The 26,152-nt window shown below is 50.9% G+C and overlaps 1 protein-coding gene across 2 annotated transcripts in view; it reads left to right on the top strand.

The window, feature by feature from the left end:
* tmem132e (transmembrane protein 132E) overlaps positions 1–26,152 on the top strand; it is a 951,562-nt gene that overhangs the window by 458,798 nt on the left and 466,612 nt on the right. For both annotated transcript variants that reach the window (XM_072469324.1, XM_072469323.1), the window contains exon 4: positions 24,374–24,569. In XM_072469324.1, the coding sequence (XP_072325425.1) occupies positions 24,374–24,569 (196 nt within the window). The remainder of the gene's footprint in view (positions 1–24,373; positions 24,570–26,152) is intronic.

Raw genomic sequence — 26,152 nt, 5'->3', positions numbered from 1 at the left:
AGAGAATCCTGATGGCGGAGAATCCTGCCCAGTGAGTCTGGATATGACTCTTCCATCATAAAAATATCACGTACCGGAGAAAGAACTTTCAGCAGTGCAAGGGAGAGATCTCAAAGTAATAGTCACATAAACTAGTGGTGCTCTCTTGAATAGACTAGATGTAATAAAGGTCACAAAACGCCCCATCAGCGAAGTAGAAGCAGAAATCCTTATTATCATAAAAGTTTTGCATCTGTCAATAAACTAACAAATAACTTAATAAGAAAGTCAAAACAAAGGGAACTAGATGGTTATAGAGAATTTGTAGTTTATTCTGAGGAAATGAATAAGTATTTTTGTGAAGGCCACGAAGAATTCAGCACGAGTTAGAACATAGACCATTACAGCGCAGTTCAGGCACTTTGGCCATCGATGTTGCGCCGACCTGTGAAACCACTCTAAAGCCCATCTACACTATTCCCTTATCATCCATATGTCTATCCAATGACCATTTGAATACCCTTAGTGTTGGCGAGTCCACTACTGTTGCAGGCAGGGCATTCCACGCCCTTATTACTCTCTGAGTAAAGATCCGGGGTGAGATTCTCCACTCCCGCGCCTGTTGGGAGAATCGCCTGGGCCGCCAAAATTTCCCGGGACGCCGGTCCGACGCCCTCCCGCGATTCTCCCAAGCGGCGGGAACGGTCCCGTCAAGTTCCGCAGGCCGGAGAATCGCCGGAGACACCCAAAATGGCGATTCTCCGGCACCCCCACTATTCTCAGGCCCGGGTGGGACGAGCGGCCAGGCCAAAACGGCGGGTTCCCCCCGGCGCCGTCCACATCTGGTCGCTCCTGTCGTGAGCAGCGCGGGAATGCTGGGGGGGGGTGGCCTGCAGGGGGGGGGGGGGGGGGGAGGGGAGGGGAGGGGTGATCCTGCACCGGGGGGTACCTCAAATGTGGCATGGCCCACGATCGGTATCCACCGATCGTCGGGCCGTCCTCTCTGAAGGAGGACCTCCTTCCTTCCGCGGCCCCGCAAGATCCGTCCGCCATCTTCTTGCGGGGCGGACTCAGAGAGGGTGGCAAACACGCATGCGCGGGTGATGCCACTTATGCGGCGCCGGCCGCGTCATCTATGCGTCGCCGTCTTTACCCGGCGATAAGGCCTGGCGCGTGTAGTTGACGTGGCCCCGATCCTAGCCCATTGACGGGGCCTGAATCGGTCGGGATCGGGGCCGTTTTGCACTGTCGTGAATCTCGACGGCGTTCACGACGGCGTGGGCACTTTGGTGCGGGAGTGGAGAATCCCGCCCCAGACCTCTGACATCTGTCTAATATCTATCTCTCCTCAATTTAAAACTATGTCCCCTCGTGCTAGACGACATTATCCGAGGAAAAAGGCTCTCACTGTCCACCCTATCCAATCCTCTGATCATCTTGTATGCCTCAATTAAGTCACCTCTTAACCTTCTTCTCTCTAACGAAAACAGCCCCAAGTCCCTCAGCCTTTACTCATAAGATCTTCCCTCCATAACAGGCAACATTCTGGTAAATCTCCTCTGCACCCTTTCCAATGCTTCCACATCCTTCCTATAATGCGGCGACCAGAATTGCACGCAATACTCCAAATGCAGCTGCACCAGAGTTTTGCACAGCTGCAACATGACGTCATGGCTCCGAAACTCAATCCCTCTACCAATAAAAGCTAACACACCGTACACCTTCTTAACAACCATCTCAACCTGGGTGGCAACTTTCAGGGATCTATGTACATGGACACCGAGATCTCTCTGCTCATCCACACTGCCAAGAATCTTACCATTAGCCGAGTACTCTGTCTTCCTGTTATTCCTTCCAAAATGAATCACCTCACACTTTTCTGCATTAAACTCCATTTGCCACCTCTCAGCCCAGCGCTGCAGCTTATCTATGTCCCTCTGTAACTTGTAACATCCTTTAGTGTCATCTGAAAATTTACTCACCCATCCTTCTACGCCCTCCTCCAGGTCATTTATAAAAATGACAAACAGCAGTGGCCCCAAAACAGATACTTGTGGTACACCACTAGTAACTGGACTCCAGTCTGAACACTTCCCATCAACCACCACCCTTTGTCTTCTTCCAGCTTCCAATTTCTGATCCAACCTGCTAAATCTCCCTGAATCCCATGCTTCCGTATTTTCTGCAGTAGCCTACCGTGGGGAATGTTATCAAACGCTTTACAGAAATCCATATACACCACATCAACTGCTTTACCCTCATCCACCTGTTTGGTCACCTTCTCAAAGAACTCAATAAGGTTTGTGAGGCACGACCTACCCTTCACAAAACCGTGTTGACTATGTCTAATCAAATTATTCCTTTCCAGATGATTATACACCCTATCTCTTATAAACCTTTCCAAGATTTTGCCCATTTGCGGTTGGTGTGTTGCCTCCCAGGTGCCAGGGTGCGTGATGTCTCGGGTCGTGTTTTCGGGATCCTTAAGGGGGAGGGGGAGCAGCCCCAAGTCGTGGTCCACATAGGTACGAACGACATAGGTAGGAAAAGGGATAGGGATGTAAGGCAGGAATTCAGGGAGCTAGGGTGGAAGCTTAGATCTAGCACAGAGTTATTATCTCTGGGTTGTTACCCGTGCCACGTGATAGCGAGGCGAGGAATAGGGAAAGAGAGGAGTTGAACACGTTGCTACCGGGATGGTGCAGGAGGGAGGGTTTCAGATTTCTGCACAATTGGCACTCATTCTGGGATCGGTGGGACCTCCACAAACAGTTTGGTCGACACCTGGACCTGAGGGGTACCAATATCCTGCGGGAGAAATTTGCTAATGCTCTTCGGGAGGGTTTAAACTAGTTCAGCAGGGGCTTGGGAACCTTAATTGTAGCTCCAGTATACAGGAGGTTGAGAGTAGCGAGGTCATGAGTAAGGTTTTAAAGTTGCAGGAGTGTACAGGCAGGAAGGTGATTTAAAGTGTGTCTTCTTCAATGCCAGGAGCATCTGGAATAAGGTGGGTGAACTTGCAGCATGGGTTTGTACCTGGGACTTCAATGTTGTGGCCATTTCGGAGACATGAATAGAGCAGGGACAGGAATGGTTGTTGCAGGTGCCGGGGTTTCGATATTTCAGTAAGCTCAGGGAAGGTGGTAAAAAAGGGTGAGGAGTGGCATTGCAATAAAGGACAATATTACGGTGGCAGAAAGGACGTTTGATGAGGACTCGTTTACTGAGGTAGTATGGGCTGAGGTTAGAAACATGAAAGGAGAGGTCACCCTGTTAGGGGTTTTCTCTTGGCCTCCGAAAAGTTCCAGAGATGTAGAGGAAAGGATTGCAAAGATGATTCTGGATAGGAGCGAAAGCAACAGGGTAGTTGCTATGGGGGACTTTAACTTTCCAAATATTGACTGGAAATGCTATAGTTCGAGTACTTTAGATAGGTCCGTTTTTGTCCACTGCGTGCAGGTGGGTTTCCTGACACAGTATGTTGATAGGCCAACGAGAGGCGAGGCCGTATTGGATTTGGTACTGGGTAATGAACCAGGTCAGGTGTTAGATTTGGAGGTAGGTGAGCACTTTGGTGATAGTGACCACAATTCGATTACGTTTACTTTAGTGATGGAAAGGGATAGGTATATACCGCAGGGCAAGAGTTATGTCTGGGGGAAAGGCAATTATGATGCGATGAGGCAAGACTTAGGATGCATCGGATGGAGAGGAAAACTGCAGGGGATGGGCACAATGGAAATGTGGAGCTTGTTCAAGGAACAGCTACTGCGTGTCCTTGATAAGTATGTACCTGTCAGGCAGGGAGGAAGTGGTCGAGCAAGGGAACCGTGGTTTACTAAGGCAGTCGAAACACTTGTCAAGAGGAAGAAGGAGGCTTATGTAAAGATGAGACATGAAGGTTCAGTTAGGGCGCTCGAGAGTTACAAGTTAGCTAGGAAGGACCTAAAGAGAGAGCTAAGAAGAGCCAGGAGGGGACGTGAGAAGTCTTTGGCAGGTAGGATCAAGGATAACCCTAAAGCTTTCTATAGATATGTCAGGAATAAAAGAATGACTAGGGTAAGAGTAGGGCCAGTCAAGGACAGTAGTGGGAAGTTGTGCTTGGAGTCCGAGGAGATAGGAGAGGTGCTAAATGAATATTTTTCGTCAGTATTCACACAGGAAAAAGACAATGTTGTCGAGGAGAATACTGAGATTCACGGTACCAGACTAGAAGGGCTTGAGGTTCATCAGGATCAGCAGGGCGGTGGCCCAATTGACTATGTTTACTGTTTGTGCTGATGTTGGTTTTGTTTTATTGGTGGGGATTGTCTGGTTATTATTGTATTTTTGTTATGTATTGTTATTTTGGACCTCGCGGCTAGGCGCTTGCCAGTTGCAGCCCTCCGGCTTCTGTGCACTGGGGGCTGAGGTGACCTTCCCGGTGCTAGTGAGGGAGAGCGGTGTTCTCTTTCTCTCTCTCTCCTCAACTACGTGCTGCATGTCCGTTTTCGGTGGATTGCGCTGCTTCGGGTGCCTCTTCACCGACATGAGGCTGTTGCTGGAGCCAAGTGAGGGTGGGGGAGGGGAGCGTGCGCTGGCTTGTGTGCTGGTGGCATTGCCTTGTATTTAATTGTTTGTTGAGTTACTTGTGGTTGCTCTGTGTTTTGTCTTGTTTTTTTTGTACAGGGAGTTCTCTCCCTTTCTCTTCTGCCAAACTCCGTATTGGTGTGTCCTTTTCTGGTGGTCAGCACTGCTCATTTGGGTGCCTTTCCACCGATGTGGGGCTGCCATTAGGGCAGGGCATCGGTATGTCCTGATCATTGGTCGGTGCCGCTTGTTTGGGCGCCTTTCCACCGATGTGGGGCTACCGTTGTGGGGGGGGGGGGGGCTGCAGAGGTGGCTGTATATTGGCTTTGCAGCTGGTGGTTGTCATGGTATGCAGACTTGCAGATAATGATACGAAGACAGGCAGCTAATGAACACAGAGAACAGGACATGACCAATGAGCAGGCAGGACACTCAGGGGTGGTATCTCACTATAAAAGGCACGAGCCACTCACACTCCACCTCTTTCCACTGATGAACATCTACAGAGTGAGTCAGGGTGTATGTACAGTATCACACCTCCAGCACGTGGCTAAGAGCTAGTCTGGTTCAGTCAGACAGAGTAACCACACTTAGCTTAGCAGAGAGTCAAACTCATAGAGAACTGTCCTAACTGTGCTACTGGTTCAACAAATCAGATTGAACTAACTTCAAGGTCTGGAGTATCTTTTGGTTAAAGCTGCATCCAGTTGCAGCCTGTGTTATCCCAGAGTACATAACACATCAGTGGTTTGTTTACAGGAACTGTGTTGGGTTGAACTGTGATTCCTCTTGGGAGGGGAGGGTATATTTCTCTCTCTCACACTGTGCCCTGTACCGATGTGTCTTTTTCAGGTGGTCTCTGCTGCTTGTTTGGGTGCCTTTCGGCTGATGTGGGGCTACCGTTGGGGCCGGGTGGGGGATGGTGGTGGGTGTATCCTGGCTCGCAAGCTGGTGATTTTGTACTTTTTTGGTGTCTTGTAAATGCTTTTTGCATATTAATGACTTTCCTGACAGTTTTTAGCATATTGTTGATTCTTTTGTATTCTTGAGTTGTCAACAAACTTAAAATATTTCATGGGATAACCAGCCAATAGGATTTAGGCAGGTTATCATAGATTATCATAGAATTTACAGTGCAGAAGGAGGCCATTCAGCCCATCAAGTCTGCACCGGCTCTTGGAAAGAGCACCCTACCCAAGGTCAACTCCTCCACCCTATCCCCATAACCCAGTAACCCCACCCAACACTAAGGGCAATTTTGAACACTAAGGGCAATTTAACATGGCCAATCCACCTAACCTGCACATCGTTGGACTGTGGGAGGAAACCGGAGCACCCGGAGGAAACCCACGCACACACGGGGAGGATGTGCAGACTCCGCACAGACAGTGACCCAAGCTGGAATCGAACCTGGGACCCTGGAGCTGTGAAGCAATTGTGCTATCCACAATGCTACCATGCTGCCCTATATATAACATGTATCAACCAGCCTTTTCATGTGGATGAATTTATACTGACAGTATCTTTGCAAATGAGAGCTGTAAAGGTAGTAGCTGTCACTGTAATTGGTCCCTCCACTGCCCAGTTGCCTCAGTTCAACTCCAAGGTCAATGTTTGCTGCCCCTTACTGTTTCTGAACTCCATTCAAACTGATTCCATATCTTGACCTTCTGATCTAAGATCCTCGCTCACTTATCTGCTCATGTTAACCTTTCTTAACAATGCTGTCCCATCTCTTTCTCCTGTTGCTAATTCATCCTAAATGATGAATACTCTTGAATATTCAGCTCTCAGCCTTGATTATCCTGCAACCACATCTCCGTAAAGGCAGTTAGATCATACCCATTTACTCTATTTGTGCAATCAATTAATCTATGTTGTTGTGAATGCTATGTGCCTTTAATTATGCGTTTTTAAAAAGAAAATCTGGAATTTGAAATTGTGTCCAGACCAATAAAACTGTCAATCACTGGCTCCTGAAATGTATTGCTCTGTGAAATTGAAAGGACAATTTGCATTTCAAAAGGCTGTCAAGAGATTTGAAGTCCTTTCAAGTGTACTTAGCGTTTGAGGAAGCCTCTGACACTTGTGACAGTTGGTGCTTTAAAGACGTTTGCCTGAGGCAGCAGGTGGTAGAAAAGAGAAAGTGTTTCTGCAGTGATTTTTCACTGTCCTGCCTGGACTGTTCTTCAGTTTTCAAGCAGGGGTAACTGATGGGGATCTGAAGGGGGAGTCTGATAGGGGTGACTGGTGGATGTCTCTGATGGAGGGTCTGATGGCCGTGACTGAAGAAGGTCTCAAATGGGGCGTCGGGTCACCCATGTATGCTTATTGTGATATTCTCTGTTTTGTAAATCAGGATGTCTTGAGTACATAGTGTTGAACAAAGAACATCAAGCTAAGTAAATGAACAAAGCTGATTTATTTACACTACTTAGGTAAGATTCGCACATGTCCCAAGATAAAAGTTATTAAATTTAACTATACGATATCTCTAACTACAGAACTCTAGTTGGACCTGTTGGACTTTAATCTGCTGTTGTAAGACTTCTTACTGTGCTCACCCCAGTCCAACGCTGGCATCTCCACATTACAGAACTCTACACTATGCAACTAATCTCTCTCACACCTAAACACCTTCTCCCAGAATCCCAGGAGTCACATGGGGCGACATTCTCCGACCCCCCCCCCCCCCCCGGCCGGGTCGGAGAATCGCCGGGGGCTGGCGTGAATCCTGCCCCCGCCGGTTGCCGAAGTCTCCGGCACCGGATATTCGGCGGGGGCGGGAATCCCGCAGCGCCGGTTGGCGGGCCCCCCCGCTCGATTCTCCGGCCCGAATGGGCCGAAGTCCCGCCGATAAATTGCCTGTCCCGCTGGCGTAAATTAAATCACCTACCTTACCGGCGGGACAAGGCGGCGTGGGCGGGCTCCGGGGTCCTGGGGGCGATCTGACCCCGGGGGGTGCCCCCACGGTGGCCTGGCCTGCGATCGGGGCCCACCGATCCGCGGGCGGGCCTGTGCCGTGGGGGCACTCTTTCCCTTCCGCCTCCGCCACGGTCTCCTCCATGGCGGAGGTGGAAGAGACTCCCTCCACTGCACATGCGTGGGAAACTGTCAGCGGCCGCTGACGCTCCCGCGCATGCGCCGCCCGGAGATGTCATTTCCGCGCCAGCTGGCGGGGCAACAAAGGCCGTTTCCGCCAGCCGGCGGGGCGGAAGTCCCTCCGGCGCCATCCTCGCCCCTCAATGTTGGGGCTCGGCCCCCAAAGATGCGGAGCATTCCGCATCTTTGGGGCGGAGCGATGCCTGTCTGATTGGTGCCGTTTTGGGCGCCAGTCGGCGGACATCGCGCCGTTTCTGGAGAATTTCGCCCATGATGTTTTTTTATAATGATAATAATCTTTATTGTCACAAGTAAGCTTACATTAACGCTGCAATGAAGTTACTGCCCCTAGCAGTCACATTCCGGCGCCTGTTCGGGTACACAGAGGGAGAATTCAGAATGTCCAAATTACCGAACAACGGGGGCGGGATTCTCCGACCGCTGGCCGGGTCAGAGAATCGAGTGGGGGATCGATTCACGCGACGCTGGTCTGCCGATTCTCCGGTCACCAGAGAATTGGCACCATTGGCGTCGCACTGGTCGGGGACCGCTCCACGCGGTCCAACCCCCCCCCCCCCCCGGTGATTCTCCGCACGCGATGGGCCGAGTAGCCACCGAGATAGGCCGAGTCCTGCCGGCGCCGTTCATGTGTGGTCCTACCTGGCGAGACCTCGGCATTCATCCTGCGGGGGGCAGCCTGGTGGGGGGAGGGGGGATCCGACCCCGGGGGGCCCTACCGATCGGCGGGCCGGCTTGTCCTGATGGGGGGCCTGCACCGGGCCCTTGTAGCTCTCCGCCATGTTGCGTCGGGGCCAGCGCGGAGAAGTCAACTAGCGCGGAGAAGTCAACTAGCGCCCATGAGCGAGTTTGCGCCGACCGTAGTGCGCAAGCGCAGACCCGCAGCGCCCATTTGACGCCGGTATCGGCAGCTGGAGCTGTGTGAGTCGCTCCAGTGCCGCGCTGGCCCCCTCTAGGGCGCAGGATCACTGCTCCTACCACTGCGACGGCGTTTACGACGGCGCCAACCCTCAGCCTCAGGAGCAGAGAATCCCGCCCCACGTCCTTCGGGATTGTGGAGGAAACTGGAGCACCCGGAGGAAATCCACGCAGACACGGAGAGAGCATGCAGACTCCAAACAGACGGTGACCCAAGCCGGGAATCAAACCTAGGACCTTGAAGCTGTGAAGCAACAGTGCTGCCCATTTATATCACTGCTCCTTATCTTCATAGGTGGTGAGAAGTATTTACATCAAATTGTTAACCCTTTGTATTCCTCACAATATACATATTGTTACACTTATATCACGTTATATCCTGCGAGGGATGACATGCCGGGTAGATCCCGACAGTAGGATCTCCTGGTGTCTACCAGTTGCATTGCATTGCACCGCGTTGCTTTTCGGGCACAAAGCGACTGGTAGATCTCACCCTGTATTTTTCATGTAAACAAACTCTTGAGACAAGGAAAGCAATTTTACTGCACCCATACACAGTAGCAAATTTCTCTCTCTCTTGCAGACGTTGGTTGGATGTGGTGGGGGGGAGGGGGGGGCGGGGATGGAAATAAACCACAGTGATATCAGGTTCACAACCTAGGATCCTACTGGGCAAGTAGGTTACATCCTTATGCCTTCAAATTAGTTAGATTTCGGTAAGCCAATTCAACTAATTGAAAACAAAAACCCATAATGAGCGTGTTTAGCTGCGTGTTTTCCAGCGATTGCAGAGCTGAGAAACACATGACTATACAATGCGTATAAGCGGGCTATGTACGGACTACAATGCGTATAAGGGGCCTCAGCGGGGAACGTGCGGCCAAGGCCGCACACAGCCCCGTTTTGTACACTGGGAGATCAGCGAGCGGAGCTCCCCAATGTAGCGTGAGATCAGGACACCATTTTTAAATGACGTTCCGATCTCCGAGGCCCCCAAAGCAACCCCCGACCCATGTTCTATTTATTTATTTTTTATTTATTTACGGGATGTGGATGCCGCTGGTTAGGCCAGCATTTATTGCCCATTGCTAATTGCCCTTCAGAAGGTGGTGGTGAGTTGCCTTCTTGAACCACTGCAGTCCTTGCGGTGTAGGTACACCCACTGTGCTATTAGGGAGGGAGTTCCAGGATGTTGCCCCAGCAACAGTGAAGGATCGGCGATATATTTCCAAGTTAGGATAGTGCGTGACTTTGGAGGGGTACCTCCAGGTGGTGGGGTTCCCAAGTATCTGCTGCTCTTGTCCTTCTAGATGGTAGTGGTCATGGGTTTGGAAGGTGTTGTCAAAGGAACTTTGGTGAGTTACTGCAGTGCATCTTGTAGATGGTGCACATGGCTGCCACTACTCGTCGGTGGTGGAGTTTGAATTCTTGTGGAAGGGGGAGTAATCAAGCAGGCTGCTTTATCCTGGATGTCAAGCTTCTTGAGTGTTGTTGGAGCTGCACTCATCCAGGCAAGTGGAGAGTATTCCATTACACTCCTGACTTGAGCCATGTAGATAGTGGACAGGCTTTTGGGGGGTCAGGAGGTGAGTTACTCGCCGTGGGATTCCTAGTCTTTGACCTGCCTGGTAGCCACAGTATTGTACAGTATTGTACAGTAGCACAGTGGTTAGCATTGTTGCTTCACAGCACAAGGGACACAGGTTTGATTCCTGGCTTGGGTCACTGTCTGTGCGGAGTCTGCACATTCTCCCCATGTCTGCGTGGGATTCCTCCGGGTGCTCCGATTTCCTCTCAAAAGTGCTGTTCGGTGAATTGGACATTCTGAATTCTCCTTCAGTGTACCCGAACAGGCGTCGTAGTGCGGCGACCAGGGGATTTTCACAATAACTTCATTGCAGTGTTATTGTCAGCCTACTTGTGACACTAATAAAGATTATTATTATTAATGTGGCTGGTTGGGCAGCACGGTGGCACAGTGGCTAGCACTGCTTCCTCACGGCACCGAGGTCCCAGGTTCGATCCCGGCTCTGGATCACTGTCCGTGTGGCGTTCGCACATTTTCCCCGAGTTTGCATGGGTGTCACCCCCACAGTCCAAAGATGTGCAGGGTAGGTGGATTGGCCATGCTAATTTGCCCCTTAATTGGAAAAAAATGAATTGGCTACTCTAAATTTATAAAAACAATTTAAAAAAATTAATGTGGCTCATGCAGTTCAGTTTCTGATCAATGGTAACCCCCGGGATGTTAATTGTGGCAGATTCAGTGTTGGTAATGCCATTGAATGTCCAGGGATGGTGGTTAGATCCTCTCTTGTAGGAGATGGTCATTATCTGATAGTCGTGTGGTGCGAATGTAACTTGTCACTTGTCAGCCCAAGCCTGATATTGTCCAAGACTTGCTGCATTTGGACATGGACTGCTTCATTATCTGAAGAGTCGCAAATGGTGCTGAACATTGTGCAGTCATCTGCAAACATCCCCACTTCTGACCTTATGATGGAAGGGAGGTCATTGATGAAGCAACTGAAAATGGTTGGGCCTTGAACACTACCCTGAGGAACTCCTGGAGTTGTGATGATTGACATCCAACCACCGCAACCATCTTCCTTTGTGCCAGGAATGACTCCAGCCAGCAGAGAGTTTCCCCCTGTTTCCCATTGACACCAGTTAATGTTGGGTTCCTTGATGCCATCCTCGGTCAAATGCTACCTTGATGTCAAGGGCAGTCACTCTCACCTCACCTCTGGCATTCAGCACTTTGTCCATGTTTTAACTAAGGCTGTAATGAGGTCAGGAGCTGATTGATCCTGGCCGAACCCAAACTGAGCATCTGTGAGCAGGTTATTGCTGAGTAAGTGCTGCTTGATAGCACTGTTGATGACTCCTTCCATCACTTTGCTGATGATGGAGAGTAGGCTAATTGGGCGGTATTTGGCTGGGTTGGATTTGTCCTGTTTCTTGTGTACAGGCCACACTAGATTGTTCTATTAGTCTCGTACCATGTGACTCTATCCATTATGCAATGGGTTGGTGCTGTTCTCCAGTCCCACATTAACCTTTGCTCTGCCTTTACATTACAATGGCATGCATGCAATATCTCAAGAGAGGTGGTACTTGGAGAATGCATTAATGCAAGGAATCTATATGCTGTGTGGATACACTGGGATGAATAGATTTCAAGAGCAATCATAATGTGATTTAAAACATGAGCAGATTGACAGCAGGGGCGTCATTCTCCGACCCCCCCGCCGGGTTGGAGAATCGCCGGGGGCTGCCGTGAATCCCGCCCCCGCCGGTTGCCGAAGTCTCCGGTACCGGATATTCGGCGGGGGCGGGAATCGGGCAGCGCCGGGTGGCGGGCCCCCCGCTCGATTCTCCGGCCCGGATGGGCCGAAGTCCCGCCGATAAATTGCCTGTCCCACCGGCGTGGATTAAACCACCTTTTGAACGGCGGGACAAGGCGGCGTGGGCGGGCTCCGGGGCCCTGGGGGGGGCGCGGGGCGATCTGGCCCCGGGGGGGTGCCCCCACGGTGGCCTGGCCCGCGATCGGGGCCCACCGATCCGTGGGCGGTCCTGTGCCGTGGGGGCACTCTTTCCCTTCCGCCTCCCCCACGGTCTCCACCATGGCGGAGGCGGAAGAGACTCCCTCCACTGCGTATGCGTGGGAAACTGTCAGCGGCCGCTGACGCTCCTGCGCATGCGCCGCCCGGGGATGTAATTTCCGCGCCAGCTGGCGGGGCAACAAAGGCCGTTTCCGCCAGCTGGTGGGGCGGAAATTCCTCCGGCGCCGGCCTCGCCCCTCAATGTTGGGGCTCGGCCCCCAAAGATGCGGAGCATTCCGCACCTTTGGGGCGGCGCGATGCCCGTCTGATTGGCGCCGTTTTGGGCGCCAGTCGGCGGACATCGCGTCGTTTCCGGAGAATTTCGCCCCATATATCAGAGTCCAGCAGTAAATACTGCTTCTTGTCTGGCGACACTCTGTTTTAAAGTCACATCTCTTTTAAAGATCTGTGTAATTCATCTTTAAACTGATCATTGTACCTTTTCATTATTGAAAATCATTCCCAATGTTCCTTCTAAATGTATGGTTTTCATGCATATGTCATGTGTGAACAATTAATCAAGAAACAAAATCTCCAAAATAAACATGGAAGGGAGGGACTTGAGATTTAATCTGTGCTGTTTGTGTTCCAAAATCATAGCTTGATGTTTCATAATGCCATCAATTTAGCAAATAAAACTTTACAATTAAGCACCATTGGGTGATATATTTAAGCTGAGGTTAATCAACATTGAATTATAAGTTTTAATAGTTTGTTGACAATCTACCATGCCTGTGACACTCTTACCTATTCTATTTTACAACATAAAAGAAATATTAATCACAATTAGCATTGATTTCAATCAGTAATCGTGTTAGGCATGCCAGCCTAAATGCAATAAAATAAAGTGTGTCAAATTAACTGTACCTGTGCCTCTTCCTGCTATGCATGCAGAAGCGAAAGCAATACGGGCAGCACGGTAGCATTGTGGATAGCACAATTGCTTCACAGCTCCAGGGTCCCAGGTTCGATTCCGGCTTGGGTCACTGTCTGTGCGGAGTCTGCACATCCTCCCCGTGTGTGCGTGGGTTTCCTCCGGGTGCTCTGGTTTCCTCCCACAGTCCAAAGATGTGCAGGTTAGGTGGATTGGCCATGATAAATTGCCCTTAGTGTCCAAAATTGCCCTTAGTGTTGGGTGGGGTTACTGGGTTATGGGGATAGGGTGGAGGTGTGGACCTTAGGTAGCGTGCTCTTTCCAAGAGCCGGTGCAGACCCGATGGGCCGAATGGCCTCCTTCTGCACTGTAAATTCTATGATTTAAAAAAACTATGAAATGTCTTATTTCTTGACAGAGGCAAAATATAATGCAAACTATATTTGTCTCATGATAGCTGGAATACAGTTTATCATCCCTATATATCAACTCCCCATTCTATATTTTGCAAATTTGTTTTTTACTTTGCTTGGCTTCATTTGAGGGATATTCTACTTACTGAAACCTTGTTATTTGTACAGTTGTTGGAATTACCTACATTTCACCATATTTTAGGAAGGCTGTCAAGGCATTAGAGGGGGTCGAGGAGAGATTTCTTAGGATGGTACCAGACATGAGGAACTTCAGTTATGTGATGAGACTAGAGAAGCAGGAGCTGTTTTCCTTGGAGCAGGGAGGTGAAGATGATATTTAATAAATGTATTCCAAATCATGAATGATTTTGATAGATCAAATATGGAGAAACTGCTTCCAATAGCAAAGAGGTTAATAACTAGAGGACGTGGATTTCAGGTGATCAACAAAAGAACCAGAGGTTAAACTTCTTTTTCACGTGATAAGTTGTTGTGACGTGGAATGTATTGCCTAAAAATATGGTGGAAGCACAGTCTGTCAATCCCGGGATAAATACTTACCTTTGAAGGTATACTTGCTTGTCTAGAAATAGATAAATTGTTAAAAATACCAATACAAGCTGATTAGCGCAAAGCAAAGGGGTTAATTTCTAGAGGAAAGGAGGACAAAACCATGGAGGCAATGCTATTTATTTAAAATCTTGTTACACCACACTTGCACCTCTGTATGTAGTTCAGGGGCGAGATTCTCCGACCCCCCGCCGGGTCGGAGAATCGCCCGGGGCTGGCATGAATCCCGCCCCCGCCGGTTGCCGAAGTCTCCGGCACCGGATATTCGGCGGGGCGGAAATTCGTCCGCCGCCGACCTAGCCCCTCAAGGTTGGGGCTCGGCCCCCAAATATGCGGAGCATTCCGCACCTTTGGGGCGGCGCGATGCCCGTCTGATTTGCGCCGTTTTGGGCGCCAGTCGGCGGACTTCGCATCGTTTCCGGAGAATTTCGCCCCAGGTCTCCACACTACAGAAAGGGGGCGAAATTCTCCGGAAACGGCGCGATGTCCGCCGACTGGCGCCCAAAATGGCGCAAATCAGACGGGCATCGCGCCGCCCCAAAGGTGCGGAATGCTCCACATCTTTGGGGGCCGAGCCCCGACCTTAAGGGGCTAGGTCGGCGCCGGACGAATTTCCGCCCCGCCAGCTGGCGGAAAAGGCCTTTGGTGCCCCGCCAGCTGGCGCGGAAATGACATCTCCCGGCGGCGCATGCGCGGGAGCGTTAGCGGCCGCTGACAGCTTCCCACGCATGTGCAGTGGAGGGTGTCTCTTCTGCCTCCGCCATCGTGGAGACCGTGGCGGAGGCGGAAGGGAAAGAGTGCCCCCACGGCACAGGCCCGCCCGCGGACCGGTGGGCCCCGATCGCGGGCCAGGCCACCGTGGGGGCACCTCCCAGGGTCAGATCGCCCCGCGACCCCCCCAGGACCCTGGAGCCCGCCCGCGCCGCCTTGTCCCGCCGGTAAGGTAGGTGGTTTAATTTACGCCAGCGGGACAGGCATTTTATCGCCGGGACTTCGGCCCATCCGGGCCGGAGAATCGCACAGGGGGCCCGCCAACCGGCGCGGCGCGATTCCCGCCCCTACCGAATCTCTGGTGCCAGAGACTTCGGCAACCAGCGGGGGCGGGATTCACGCCCGCCCCCGGCGATTCTCCGACCTGGCGGGGGGTCGGAGAATGATGCCCCAGATTTGCAAGGATGTTACCAGAATTAAAAAATTCAACTATCAGGAAAGATTGATCAGGCTTTCTCTGGAACAGAAAAGACAAAGAGGAGACTTGATCGAGATCCATAAGATTATGAGGCAATCAATAGCGTGAATGTGGACTAAAGAAATACAAGTTCGCCATGAACAGATTCAGTAAAAATATCAGGAGGAATTTATTTACACTGAGAGTGGTGAGAATGTGAAACTTGCTGCCACGTGTTGTAGCTAAAACCGATGGCAGGATTGTCGGATTGAAGGGGAGGCTGGATGCACACATGAGAAAGAAGGAAATAGAAAAAAATGGGCAGAATGGGAAAACTTAATTATGCACATGTGAAGTATAAACATCTACAAGGAAACACTTGGGACAAAAAACCTCTTCCTTAGATTCTACATAATTCTCTTAAACCTTTCTGACTCTCCACCCTGCTTTCTTCCTTTAAAACATTGCTTGAAACCCATCTCTGAACAAGCCTTTGACCATCTGACCTTATATCACCGTATGTGATCCGGTGTCTAATTTTACTTTAAAACACTGCTTTGAAGCACCTTGGGCCGTTTTATTACGTTAGGTGTGCTATAGAAATTTATTCTAAGAATTTATTTTATTTTTATCTTTGGTGATGGTGTAATACAAAAATGTATTACAAAATTAAATTTTCAGAACCATGGGCACAATTTTATAGCCCCGTTCTGGCAGGGGTGGACCGTAAAATGCGGCAAGCCAACCAAAACACAATTGACTTCAACAGGAATGGAGGGCAGGATTCTCTCAGCCCGGGGCTCGGCCGGAGAATCGCCGCAACCGAGACGAATCGCGCCCCAACACCGGGACGAGATTCTCCACAGAGCGGAGAATCGGCGCCATTGGCGTGGCGTGGTCAGCGCGGGGGGCCCTAAGGGGCCCGCACGGCGATTCTCGGACCGGATGGGCCGAGCGGCCGTAACAAAAAACCCGAGTCCCGCCGCCACCATTCTAACCTGGTCTTACCCGGTCGGACCTCGGCGTTGAAGGGGCAGCCTGTGGAGGGGTCCGACCCTGGGGGGGCCACCGCTGTGCCCTGGCCCGCGATCGGTGCCCATCAATCGACGGGCCGGCCTCTCGGGCTGGGGGCCTCCTTTCTTCCGCGCCGGCCCCTGTAGCCGTATGCCATGTTGCGTCAGGGTGGGGGCGGAGAAGGGAGCCACTGCGCATGCGCGCATTGGCGCCGGTGCCACTGCGCACGCGCGCATTGGCGCCGGTGCCACTGCACATGCGCGGACATCACGGCGCCCAGTTGATGCCGGGGATCTGCAGCTGGAGCTACATGGGTCACACCAGTGCCATGCTGGCCCACTGTAGCGGCCAGAATTGCTGATCCTGAGGCCATGTTGACGCCGTCGGGAAACGCGACGTTGTTTACGACGGTGTCAACACTTAGCCTAAGGATCAGAGAATCCCGCCTGGTGGGGTATCACACTGGTGGGGGGGGGATGGAAAATTCCACTCCATATAACTTTAATTGGACGATATATTCTTGGATTTTCAAACATTTCTTTTTGAAAATTTTTACAATAGTTCAGAGATCACATCAAGCCAGATTTTTTTTTTCAAGATTTAAATCACACTCATTGTCTGTTCCTGTCAAAGCCTTTTGTGCACCTTGAAATATGTGCTGTAGCCTTTTCTTAATGCTGAATTGCCTGACCATCCAGTTGACCAATCCATTTAAGGGATGCCAAGATCGAAGGTATCATCTTGAAATTTGGCCACATGTTTATACTGCAGTATCTCTGTGCTCTAACACCTTAATATTAGTCTGAGATCTGAATGTGCAGTTTGGTTGCATTTATGCTTCCAAGTAATATTGAATCAGTGTAAATGCTGGATTTGTTCTTGTCCCAGCTTGACAAACAGGTGTGTCCTGTACACAAGGAACAGGACAAATCCACCCCAACCAATTTCCGCCCAATCTGTCTGCTCTCCATCATCCTGGATTCTGCCAGGGTCACTCAGCTCCTGACCTCATTACAGCCTTGGTTCAAACATGAACAAAAGAGATGAATGCCGGAGGTGAGGTGAGAGTGACTACCCTTGACATCAAGGCAGCATTTGACTCAGGATGGCATCGAGGAGTCCTAGCTAAACTAGAGTCGATGGGAAACAGCGAGAAAACTCTCCACTGGTACAAAGGTGGTTGGAGATGAATCATCTCCACTCCAGAACATAACTGCAGGAGTTCCTCAGGATAGACTCCTGGGCCCAACTTCAGCTGCTTCATAACTGACCTCCCCTCCACCATAAAGTCACAAGTGGGATGTTTGCAGATGACTGCACAACGTTCAGACCCATTCACGATTCCTCAGATAATGAACTCAGAACCCAATGCTGAAATAATTGTAACTTTTGAAACTCAGCCAACCATTTTTAATGATATAATAGTAGCTCTTGGCAAGATGTCAATAAAGAATTCTATTGAAATTTCGTGAGCAGATGCTACTGTTTTTCTAACATGCAGCAGATGGCATGTCAATCAAAGCAGAGGTTTTCTTTAAAACTCTAACAGCTGTTCAGCCTGTTTTTTTTTTAATTTCAAGAAAAGGGGAAATATAAACTGTACATCATGACAGTTGCACAGAATTTATCTACCCTTCAAGAATGTTTATGCCTACTTCCTTAATTTGTGACTCCTGCGCCGCAGGTTGTGGCATAGCAACAGCCAAAATGGGGTTTCAGCACTGAGTTCAAATGACACTGCTGAGAGCGGGCACTCTGCCTGCATGGTTCATACCCTGCTCCTTTCCCCCTATGGTAAACATTGAATCTGCTGGAAATAACGCCATTTCTTCTGCATCCCGATACTGTCCACCATTTTTGAATGTCCACGGAGTCTTCCCGACGCCAATAAAATCCAGCCATGGGTATATCAGGAAGTAGAATCATAGATTTGTCACAGCACTAAAGGAGATCATTCCACCTGTCGTGTCCATGCTGGCTCTCTGCAAGACCAAAGTAGCTTGTCCCACTCCACCTATATTTCTCTGTAGTCCTGTAATTTTTTTGTTCTTCGCGTATGTGGTATTATAGGTATTACGGTACCTGATAGGCTGAAGCACCATTGGTGGAAACTGTATGCTTTCTATTCGTTAGGCTGTATGGTAGCTCCGCCCTGCTAGGTGGGGTATAAGAACCTGTGCCGCCCCAGCAGCCTTCATTCTGTACCTGAGCTGCTGGGGGAAACATTTAGCTTATTAAAGCCTTCAGTTGGACGACAACCTCGCTTTAGTGGTCATTGATCGTGCATCAGTTTAATAAGCTAGTTTTTTAAGAAGAAAGGATGGAGCTCCGAATCAAGCCGGACTGTCTGCAACTCAGCCCCCACTCAGCGAACTCAGCGGCAATATTCAAGCACTGGCTGGCGTGCTTTAAAGGGTATCTCGGGACGGCCGAAAACACACTCACGGGAGAGCAGAAACTGCACGTCCTGCACTCAAGGGTGAGCCCGGAGATTTACTCCTTCATCGAGGAAGCGGAAGACTTCGATGCAGCAATAGAGCTTCTAACAGGACACTATATTCGCCATATAAACCAGGTCTACGCCCGGCACCTGCTTGCAACAATGCGACAAACCCCTGGGGAATCGCTGGAAGAATTCTACCGTGCACTCCTGGTGTTGGGGAGAAGCTGCAGCTGCCCGCAAGTTTCGGCGAGTGAACACACGGAACTCTTAGTCCAGGACGCTTTCGTGGCAGGTATGCTATCCTCACAAATCCGCCAGCGACTGTTAGAAAAAGACACTCTGGGTCTCAGGGAGGCACGGGCCCTTGCAGTCTCCCTGGACGTGGCCTCCAGGAACACCGCGCTTACATTCCCGACCGCGCGGCAGCCCCCTGGGCAGCCTGGAACCCCACCGCTGCCGACCCCGAGACTTCCCCCATCCCCCCAGAGGCCTGCGCTGCAAGGCGGCCTGGCATGCGGGCAGGCCAAGCACCCCCGCCAGTGCTGCCCGGCCCGCGCATCCACCTGCAAGGGATGCGGCAAAAAGTGCTATTTCGTGGGGGTATGTCAGGCCCGTGCGGTTGCCGCGGTCTCCAGCAGTGAATGCGGACCGCAACCACAAACTTCTCCACGGTCTCCATGCGGCCAGCGGTCGCCACCATCTTCATATTCCAGGGCCACGTGCGGACCCCGGGCGCCGCCATCTTGTTCCGCGGACGCCACGTTGGAGGGATGGGCGCCGCCATTTTGTGCAGCCCCAGCCACGTGCGACCAATGGGAGCCGCCATCTTGGATGAACCCCAGGACCCCAGCTCGGCTGACCACGCACTGCCCGAAGAGAACTCTCAACTGCTGCGATTAGCCTCGGTGACCTTGGATCAGTCCCGGCTCGAACACTCTCAACTGCTACAAAGACCGTATTCATCAACGGGCACAAGACGTCCTGCCTAATCTACTCTGAGAGCACGGAGAGCTTCATACACCCTGACACGGTAAGGCGCTGTTCTCTCCTCATCCACCCCGTTAATCAAAAAATTTCCCTGGCCTCTGGTTCACACTCAGTGGAGATAAAGGGGTTTGGTGTAGCAAACCTCACAGTCCAGGGAAGGGAGTTCAAAAATTTCCGTCTCTACGTCCTCCCCCACCTCTGCGCGGCTACACTCCTGGGTTTAGACTTCCAGTGTAACCTCCAAAGTCTAAGCTTCAAATTCGGCGGCCCGATGCCCTCCCTTACTGTCTGCGGCCTCACGACCCTTAAGGTCGATCCGCCTTCCCTGTTTGCGAACCTCACCCCGGATTGCAAACCCATCGCCACCAGGAGCAGACGGTACAGTGCCCAGGACCGGATCTTTATTAGGTCAGAGGTTCAAAGGCTACTGAGGGAAGGGGTCATTGAAGCCAGTAACAGCCCCTGGAGAGCTCAAGTAGTGGTGGTAAAGACCGGGGAGAAGCATAGGATGGTCGTCGACTACAGTCAGACCATCAACAGGTTTACGCAGCTGGATGCTTACCCTCTCCCCCGCATATCCGACCTGGTAAACAGGATCGCGTATTATAAGGTCTTCTCCACGGTGGATCTCAAGTCCGCCTACCAGCAGCTCCCCATCCGCACTAGTGACCGCAAATACACTGCCTTTGAGGCAGATGGGCGACTCTATCACTTCTTAAGGGTTCCCTTTGGGGTCTCGGTCTTCCAACGAGCGATGGACCGAATGGTTGACCGGTACGGTTTACGGGCAACATTCCCGTATCTCGATAATGTCACCATCTGTTGCCATGACCAGCAGGACCACGACACCAACCTCCGAAAATTTCTCCAGACCGCAAAAATTCTTAACCTTACATACAACGGGGATAAATGCGTGTTTAGCACTGACCGCCCAGCCATCCTCGGCTATGTAGTGCGAAATGGAGTTATAGACCCTGAACGCATGCGCCCCCTTATGGAGTTCTCCCTCCCTCACTGCTCCAAGGCCCTGAAGCGTTGCCCAGGGGTTTTTAGCTACTACTACCAGTGGGTCCCCAACTATGCGGACAAGGCACGTCCCCTGATCCAATCCACAGCTTTTCCCCTGTCGATAGTGACCCGCCAGGCCTTCAGCCGCATCAAAGCAGACATTGCAAAGGCCACGATGCACGCCATCAATGAGTCCCTCCCCTTCCAGGTCGAGAGCGATGCGTCCGACGTAGCTCGGGCGGCCATCCTCAACCAAGCGGGCAGACCGGTGGCCTTCTTCTCTCGTAACCTCCATGCTTCTGAAATCCGCCACTCCTCAGTCGAAAAGGAGGCCCAGGCCATAGTAGAAGCTGTGTGACATTGGAGGCATTACCTGGCCGGCAGGAGATTCACTCTCCTGACGGACCAACGGTCGGTTGCATTCACGTTTGATAATGCACAGCGGGGCAAGATAAAAAACGACAAGATCTTGCGGTGGAGGATCAAACTCTCCACCTACAACTACGAGATCTTGTATCGTCCCGGGAAGCTAAATGAGCCTCCTGACGCCCTGTCCCACGGCACATGTGCCACCGCACAAGTGGACCGCCTCAGAACCCTCCACGAGGACCTCTGCCACCCGGTGGTCACTCGCTTTTTCCATTTTGTCAAGACCCGCAACCTGCCCTACTCCATCGAGGTCAGGACAGCCACCAGGGACTGCCAAATCTGCGCGGAGTGCAAACCGCACTTCTACCGACCAGAGAAAGCGTACCTGATAAAGGCTTCCCGTCCCTTTGAACGCCTCAGCAAGGACTTCAAAGGCCCCCTCCCCTCCACCGACCCCAACACGTACTTCCTGAACGTGACTGACGAGTACTCCCGGCTCCCATTCGCCATCCCCTGCCCCGACATGACCACAACCACCGTCATCAAAACCCTCCATAGCATCTTTGCACTGATCGGATTCCCCGCCTACATACATAGTGATAGGGGGTCCTCCTTTATGAGCGATGAACTGCGTCAATTCCTGCTCAGCAAGGGCATCGCCTCGAGCAGGACGACCAGTTACAACCCCCGGGGTAACGGACAGGTAGAGAGGGAGAACGGAACGGTCTGGAAGACCGTCCTACTGGCCCTACGGTCCAGGCACCTCCCAGTCTCCCGCTGGCAGGAAGTCCTCCCGGATGCCCTCCACTCCATCCGGTCACTGCTTTGTACCACAATCAACCAGACACCTCACAAACGTCTCCTTGTCTTCCCCAGGAAGTGCTCCTCTGGGACCTCGCTCCCGACCTGGCTGGCAGCACCCGGACCCATCCTGCTCCGAAAACACATGGGGATGCACAAGTCGGACCCGTTGGTCGAGATGGTCCATCTGCTCCATGCTAACCCCCAGTACGCCTACGTCACGTATCCCGACGGCCGACAAGATACGGTCTCCCTACAAGACCTGGCGCCCGCCTGAACCCCCCGCACACCCCAGCCACCAGTCCCACTCTCCCCTCCACCGCAGCACCTTACAGGAGGATCGGTCCTTCCGCCGGCCCCGTCTAGGCCCCCCACCCACCGACGCTCCCCGCAGGTGCTCCCTTCCCAGGTCAACCGTTTTCCCGACCAGCGCCGTCTAGGGGTGTCGAAGCTGCCATGGAGATCGAAGCCACGCTCCTGGAGTCACAGATGCCCGCGCCTCCACCGGAGTCACCGCCGAAGCTCCAACGATCACAGAGGACGACCAGGGCCCCCGATCGACTGATTGCTTCATTTTAAATTGTAGACTGTAAACTGTAAATTGATTGCTCCATTTTAAATTGTAAATGTAATCCATCAAATGTACATAGCTATCAGAATTGTAAATAGTTACAAAACACTGTACGGAGGTATTACGGTACCTCGATAACTAATTCTACCACGTTGCCATGTTTTGTAGTTTCAGGCCACCAACCCCGCCGGACTCGTTTTTTAACAGGGGGTGAATGTGGTATTATAGGTATTACGGTACCTGATAGGCTGTATGCTTTCTATTGGTTCGGATGTATGGTAGCTCCGCCCTCCTAGGCGGGGTATAAGAACCCGTGCTGCCCCAGCGGCCTTCATTCTGTACCTGAGCTGCTGGGGGAAACATCTAGCTTATTAAAGCCTTCAGTTGGACTACAACCTCGCCTTTAGTGGTCATTGATCGTGCATCAGCGTACTTATCCAATCCCATTTTAAAAATCACTATTGAATCTGCCTCCACCAACCTCTAAGGCAGTGCATGCAAATCCTAACCACTCTTTAAGCAAAAAGGTTTCCCCCCCATTTTGCTGTTTCATTTTGCCATTCACATAAACGTTGTGCTCTGTGGTTTATGACCCTCCCGCCAATGATAACAGCTACTTATATACTGTTCATGATTTTGAACATCTTTATTCAAGCTCCTCTGAACTTATTCTTCTCCAAGGAGAACAGTGCCAAGTTCTCAAATCTATCCATCTAATTGAATTTCCTCATTCCTGGAACCTATCTTGGAAATCTTTTCTGCAACTCTCTAAAGTCTTCACACCCTTACAAATCTGTGGTACGCAGAACTGGACACTATACTTCAGTGGTTAGTCGATGTTAAGTTTGGACTTTAAAACCTTGTTGGAGGAATGGAAGACTAGGGAAGATTAGACTGTATGGATGGAATTTTCTGTGGGCTAGCAGACGGGGAGACATAATATTGAGTGCCATGGCAGTGGTGTTGTGCCCATCACTTACCCATTGGTATTTTACCAAAGCTGCAGGGGCGGGCACTTAAGTGCTTCCTCGCACCACTGCTGATATTTTATCACCTGAGGAAGGAGCAGCGCTCCGAAAGCTAGTGACAGCGAAACAAACCTGTTGGACTTTAACCTGGTGTTGTAAGACTTCGTACGATATTTTATCAGCTAGGGTTGCGCAAACCATGCGGTGAATCTGGCTTCCTTGTTGATCGCTGAGGAGGGGGGTGTCAGGCTTGATTGGGTACCATGTGCGAAATGGAGGTGCTCTCCCCACGACTGTCCCTCTAAACTTGGTCTTCCAGCCCCCTTGCACCAGGCGTCCCACCAGACTGGCCCCAGCGAAACATCCCACTCATTTTCTTAAGTGGTTCCCTGGCTCCTCAGCATTGGGAACTGCTTGCAATACCAATAGCGGCTAGCACTCATGCCGGCAATGATGGGACAACAGGACTGCTGGCCATCTAATTGTCCGGAAGCTTTTGGGGGCAGGACTTTTTCCAAAATGGGAATTAATCACCCTCCGAGCTAATTACTGGCTTAATGGTCATAAAATCAGATTGTGATTTCCAGGCCACATGGAGGCAAGCTGACCCTGACATTTCTGATGGGGATACAGCCACAGCACCACATAAAAGTCAGCTCTATGGTTTTGAGTTTCTGTGAAAGAAATAATTGAAGTGGGCTCCTTAAGAGCACAAGAAGTTTTCAAAAAGCAGTTAGATATAGCACAAGAGCGAAGGGGATCAAAGAATATGGGGGGGAAGTGGGATAAAGCTGTTGAGTTGGATAATCAGTCATGATCACAATGAATGGCTGAGCAGGCTCAAAGGGACCTAAGACTTTGCACTGTTTTAACTTTATTCAGAAGAAAGTAAAATGATTAAATAAATTGACGAGTTCAAACTCTCAAAGCTGTTTTTGGATAATTAAATTCGAAATCTAAAATAAAGTTGATTGTGTTCCCTTTCTAATTTCTTAGCAGTGAAAATTTTCAGCCGAATGAAATCATTCAATTGAACTTTGAGATGGAAAACTTTACCAGCCAGTCAGTGACAAGACGTATTATGTGGCACGTTGACTACCGTGGAAAAAATCCTCCTCCAGATTCAGACAAGGTGGTGACAGAGTTGGCAGTGATCCAAAAGGACATCCGTGCTATTGTACCACTCTCCATGGTGAGTTTTTTCACAGCCTTGAAAGTTTTTTGGGAAATGGTCTGGTGACATAATTTTGGTGTTCCTTATATTGTAGAGATTTATTCTTTCTCGTTTAAGGGAAGGGTTCAAGTAGTTTTTCTATGTTATAATACATACATAATTGAAGATACAGAATTTAGCTACAGCTATGAGCATGCTGGGCAGCACGGTGGCTCAGTGGTTAGCACTGCTGCCTCAAGGTGCCGTGGACCCGGTTCAATCCCGGCCCTGGGTCACCGTCCATGTGGAGTTTGCACATTCTCCCCGTATTTGCGTGGGTCTCACCCCCATAACCCAAAGATGTGCAGGGTAGGCGGATTGGCCACTCTAAATTGCCCCTTAATTGGGGAAAAAATAATTGAGCACTTTTTAAAAATGCTATGAGCATTCTGAGGGTTCTCACAAATGCCCTGTACTTTTCTTTCCCACACCCCTGCCCAGAACGTTACCACTCATGAGGTGGAGACATTGAAATATGTTATTCAATTCTAAAGCACACAATAATTTAAATTAAACAATAGCAGTATTTATTGCTTCTGGGTCGGAGAATCGCCGGTGGACCGCGCAAATCGCGCTACGCCGCTCTGACGCCGGGACACGATTCTCCGCAGATCGGAGATCCAACCTCCTTTCTTCCGCGCCGGTGCCTGTACTCCTGCGCATGTTGGGTCGGGGCCGGCGCGGACAAGAGAGACACCGTGCATGCGCGGAAAAGGGAGATACCGGCATGCGCAGAAATCGCACCTGTGGGACTGCGCATGCGCGCATCTCCCGGCGCCCATTCCACCGCCGGATCAGCAGCTGGAGCGACATGAACCGCTCCAGCGCCCTGCTGGCTCCCTGGATGGGCCAGAATTGCTGATCCTGGGGCCGTGTTGACGCCGTCGAGAAACGCGACGGCATATCCGACGGCGTCAACACTTAGCCTCAGGATCAGAGAATCCCGCCCCTTAACTTCCAAACATTTCATTATCTCAAAAGTAGCATTTTCAACACCGATGTTTCTTTTGTATTTTGTGTTTTATTACATGCTGCATAATGTTTCATTTTTATGATGGTGTCATCATATAAGCAGAAACTTGTTGAAATAAATCCCTCCGATAGCACAGTGAAGTACCACATTAAACCTCCAAGGTTTTGGCCTTGGAACAGTAAACCGGGTCGGGGGTAGGGGGTTTCAGCACCTCCCACAGCGTGATTCTCGGGAGGCGGCCCGCTGTTGGCCGGCAGCGGGATCAACTGGTCACGCCGCTGCCAATGGGATTTCCCATTGAATCAACCCCCTTTTTATTGTTGTGAGGAGCTGTTAATTGTTAGGCGCTGATCCTATTTTTCAGCTGTCACTCTGGTGGCCGGCAATGGAGAATCCACTCCAATGGCTCATAGATATGCCATGAAAATTCACAGGTCCTGCCCAGCATCTACCACTGTGCCAACTGAACTTTTGGCAAGATTCTCAGGCCTCCCCGGCATGTCTCACGGCGGCCCACTGTTGGCCGGCAAGGTGACCTTCAATCCTGCCACTGTCAATGGGATTTCCCATTGAATCCACCCCACTTCAC

The sequence above is a fragment of the Scyliorhinus torazame genome, chromosome 12 (assembly GCF_047496885.1).
Source record: "Scyliorhinus torazame isolate Kashiwa2021f chromosome 12, sScyTor2.1, whole genome shotgun sequence".
Lineage (NCBI taxonomy): Eukaryota > Metazoa > Chordata > Chondrichthyes > Carcharhiniformes > Scyliorhinidae > Scyliorhinus > Scyliorhinus torazame.
This window is presented reverse-complemented; position numbering and strand designations above follow the sequence as displayed.